The 3,692-nt window shown below is 43.7% G+C and overlaps 1 protein-coding gene across 1 annotated transcript in view; it reads left to right on the plus strand.

Moving 5' to 3' along the window:
- Positions 1-3,692, plus strand: part of TMEM41B (transmembrane protein 41B) — a 16,815-nt gene that overhangs the window by 7,533 nt on the left and 5,590 nt on the right. Inside the window, exons 3-4 of the mRNA XM_019519592.1 lie at positions 107-200; positions 2,867-2,971. Of these exons, the coding sequence (XP_019375137.1) occupies positions 107-200; positions 2,867-2,971 (199 nt within the window). The remainder of the gene's footprint in view (positions 1-106; positions 201-2,866; positions 2,972-3,692) is intronic.

Raw genomic sequence — 3,692 nt, forward strand, 5'->3', positions numbered from 1 at the left:
TTTTTTTTTTTTTTTTTTTTTTTTTTTTTTTTTTTTTTTTTTAATTAAGAGTTTGGTAGCTTTCTAAGTAACGTGGCACTTTTATCCTTAACTAAGAAACATCCAGCTTACAAACATTTGCTATTCCTGGGTCTATATTTCTCAGTATCCTCTCAGGGTTTCTTTATCCATTCCCATTAGCCTTATTTCTTGTCTGTTTGGTAAGTACGGATAATTTTTTTGAGAGTACTTGTTCTTCTTTTCCCCTCAACCTTTCAAACAAGCTGCCATTTGGTTGCCTTGTAGTGTAGGAGCAAGCATCTGTGATAGTCCCTGAGAATGCAGTTGTCTGCAAGTTGTATAATTCAGTGTCAGATGCTGGTACATTCTGAGTGGAAATTTTATCATTGACTTCTGTGGGGCTACCAATGAGAGAGTCTGGCTGAAAATTTTAAAGGGAGTTGTTGAGTATCAAGTAGTTACCACATTCTGTTTCCGTTGTGGATGTTGACCCAGCCCAACAGTTTTGACCACAGAGTTCATTATCAAATTCACATTAAATGACTTGGAACTTCATTTTTTGCTATGAGGGGAATTATGAAATTATTCTACAGGTCCCTTTCATTTCAGTTAGCACTGCTGTGCTGCCTTTTTTTTTTTTTTAACTGGATTTTATATTTTTAAGCTGACCATCAGGCTCCAAAGGATAGAACGAAAGGCTAACAGTCATGATGAGCTTCATGTATTTACATAGAAGAAATAACTCCTCTCTTCCCCCTCCCCAAATTGGGTATGAAATCCAGAGATAGTTGCGTAGATACAGAGGACTCCTATCTTTTCTTATTTCATATTTCCTATTTCATAGAATCATAGAAAATTAGGTTGGAAAGAACCTCAGGATCTAGTCCAACCCCCTGCTCAAAGTAGGATCGTCCCTAACTAGATGATCCCAGCCAAAGCTTTGTCTAGCTGGACCTTAAAAACCTCTCTAGGTGACCCGCTCCAGTGCTTCACCACCCTCCTAGTGAGAGAGGTTTTTCCTAATATCCAACCTAAATCTCCCTTGCTGTAACTTGGGATCATTGCTCCTTGTTTTGTCACCACTGAAAACAGTCTAGCTCAGTAGTCACAGACCATCAGATCGTGATTGACTGGTTGATCATGGAGCCTCTGACAGTCGATCTCAGTCCCCCATCTCTTTTTAAGCTAAAGTTAGGCATAAAACAGGGATGGTCAAAATGGCCAATCCAGCTGGCCTCCATTTCCCAGCAGCTCTGCCCTCATGGCTTGGGCCAGTCTCCATGGAGACCCCAGCTTTGCAGGAATGTTCAGGCTGGGGTTGCCATGGAGACTAGCCTGAGCCGGGCTGGCAGCCTGTGTGCAAGAGCAGGGCAGGGGGCTGCTCTGGAGCTGCTGGGAACTTAGGATGGGGGCAGCTTGCTCTGGAGCCAGGGCAGTAGCCTGCATGTTCCAGGCAGGGGCGCGCAGGCAGGGGATTGCAGCTCTGCCCCAGCTCCTTGCAGTGGTGACGGCCTAGTCTGGAGCAGGGGCAGAGCCATCATCTCCTGCCTATGTGCCCCTGCCCAGAGCATGCAGGCTACTGCCCTGGATCTGGAGCAAGCTGCCCCCATCCCAAGTTCCTGTTGGCTCCAGAGCAGCCCCCTGCCCTCATCTGCCACGTGTGCTGCCAGCACGGGTCAGGCTGGTCTCAATGGACACTGGCAGATAATGTGTTGTAACAAGTGTCACACTAAGACTTGATAAGCAGAGAAAATGTATAATTATGTATATTAAGCACTTGATCTCAGTTTTATATCATAAAAATATATTTTATTTTTGTTACCCTCTGCTGGACTCTCTCCAACTTGTCCACATCCTTTCTATAGTGGGGAGCCTAAAACTGGACACCATACTCCAGATGTGGCCTCACCAGTGCATAATAGAAGAGAATAATTACTTCTCTGTATCTGCTGGCAATGCTCCTACTAGCACAGCCCAGTATGCTGGTAGCCTTCTTGGCTAACAAGGGCACACTGTTGACTCATATCCAGCTTATTGTCCACTGTAACCCCCAGGTCTTTTTCTGCAGAGCTGTTGCTTACCCAGTTGATCTCAAACCTGTAGAAGTGCATGGGATTGTTCCTTCCTTTGTACTTGTCCTTGCTGAACCTAATGAGATTTCTTTTGGTCCAATCCTCCAATTTGTCTAGATCATTCTGAATCCTAGTCCTGCTTTCTAGTGTATCTATTTGACCCCACCCAGGTTGGTGTCATCTGGGAACTGGCTTAGGGTGCAATCCATCCCATCTTCCAGATAGTTAGTAAAGATACTGAATAAAACTGGCCCCAGGACAGACCCCTGGGGCACTCCACTTGAAACTGGCTGCCAACTAGACCTCAAGCCATCGATCACTACCCGTTGAGCCCTACAATCCAGCCAGTTTTCTATCCACCTCACAGTCCATTCATCCAATCCATACTTTCTCAGCTTGCTTGCATTTGTGAAGTCTGAATCTAATTTAGACCTTTTGAGAGCAGTTGTTTATTCCCTATTTGCAAGGTTAATAGTAAACCTTGCTAAACTGATTAGTGGCAAGTATTTGTATTTGCATTTGCGTTTTTAAACAAAGTAATCTTGCCATGTTATCTTGAATGCCAACATGGATAAACAAAATTAAGAATAGATGAGCCATTTCCCTTTTTCTTACAGAAAATAATACACACTAACAGTTACTGCTGTATATATTTAGGAGTAGCTAGCTCCGATAACCAAAAGCGAATGCTGTAGAACTGCATCAGTGCATCCAGGTTCTATACTGATAGAATAATTGGTTGATATATGAGACAGTTATACAAATTAATCCATTTACTTTCTTTTTATTTGCAGTGTTCTGGACTTGGAGCCTCTTTCTGTTATATGCTTTCCTATTTAGTGGGACGACCAGTTGTATATAGGTATCTAACAGAAAAGGCAGTGAAATGGTCCGAGCAGGTAAGTTGTTTTTGTACATACAAGCACACAATGTGTGTCTACACGTTCATTAATGTGCTGTAATTACAGCACATTAAGTTTAGTACCTGTAATAACAGATACTGACTTTTGCTCCATAATTGATGCTATTGCGCATTACTGCAGATGAATGATTTTTGTGTGATGCTTAATGTGCATTGGACTAAAGTTGCTGCACTGTAACTTGGTGTTTGCCACCCGTGCTAATGTGCAATAGAATCAGTCTAATTCGCATTAAGCATCTTGTATAGATGTACCCACAGGGTGTGTTCACACATGCAAGCACGTGTGCTTACAGCAGCTTAAATAGAAGCGGTGCAAATTTGAGATGGGGCTTTTTGCCTCAGCATGCATGCCCAGACATGCACTTTGTTGTGGAGCAAATTGTGCCACTTGGAGCAAAATAACCCTGCCTGGCTCCTCCTGGATCTGCAGCCAGGGGGAGCTAGAGCCTGGGGCCAGCACCTGTGCTGGCCCCAGCAGTATAAAAACCTGCCCTGGCCAGCAGCTCAGGGCTACTTGCCCTCAGCAGCTTCTGAGGCCCAGCCACTTGGTATCTGGGGACACTTACTCCTTGTGTCAGACTGCTGAAGCAGCATCCCAAATTCACTTAAAAACCCCCAGAATCCACATTCTTCCATAATTAGAACAAAGAGAGGGATTGATCAGATGGGCAATGTTTTATTGTTTTATTTACAATGTT

Source organism: Gavialis gangeticus, unplaced genomic scaffold, assembly GCF_001723915.1.
Source record: "Gavialis gangeticus isolate Ggan-Ray unplaced genomic scaffold, GavGan_comp1, whole genome shotgun sequence".
NCBI lineage: Eukaryota > Metazoa > Chordata > Crocodylia > Gavialidae > Gavialis > Gavialis gangeticus.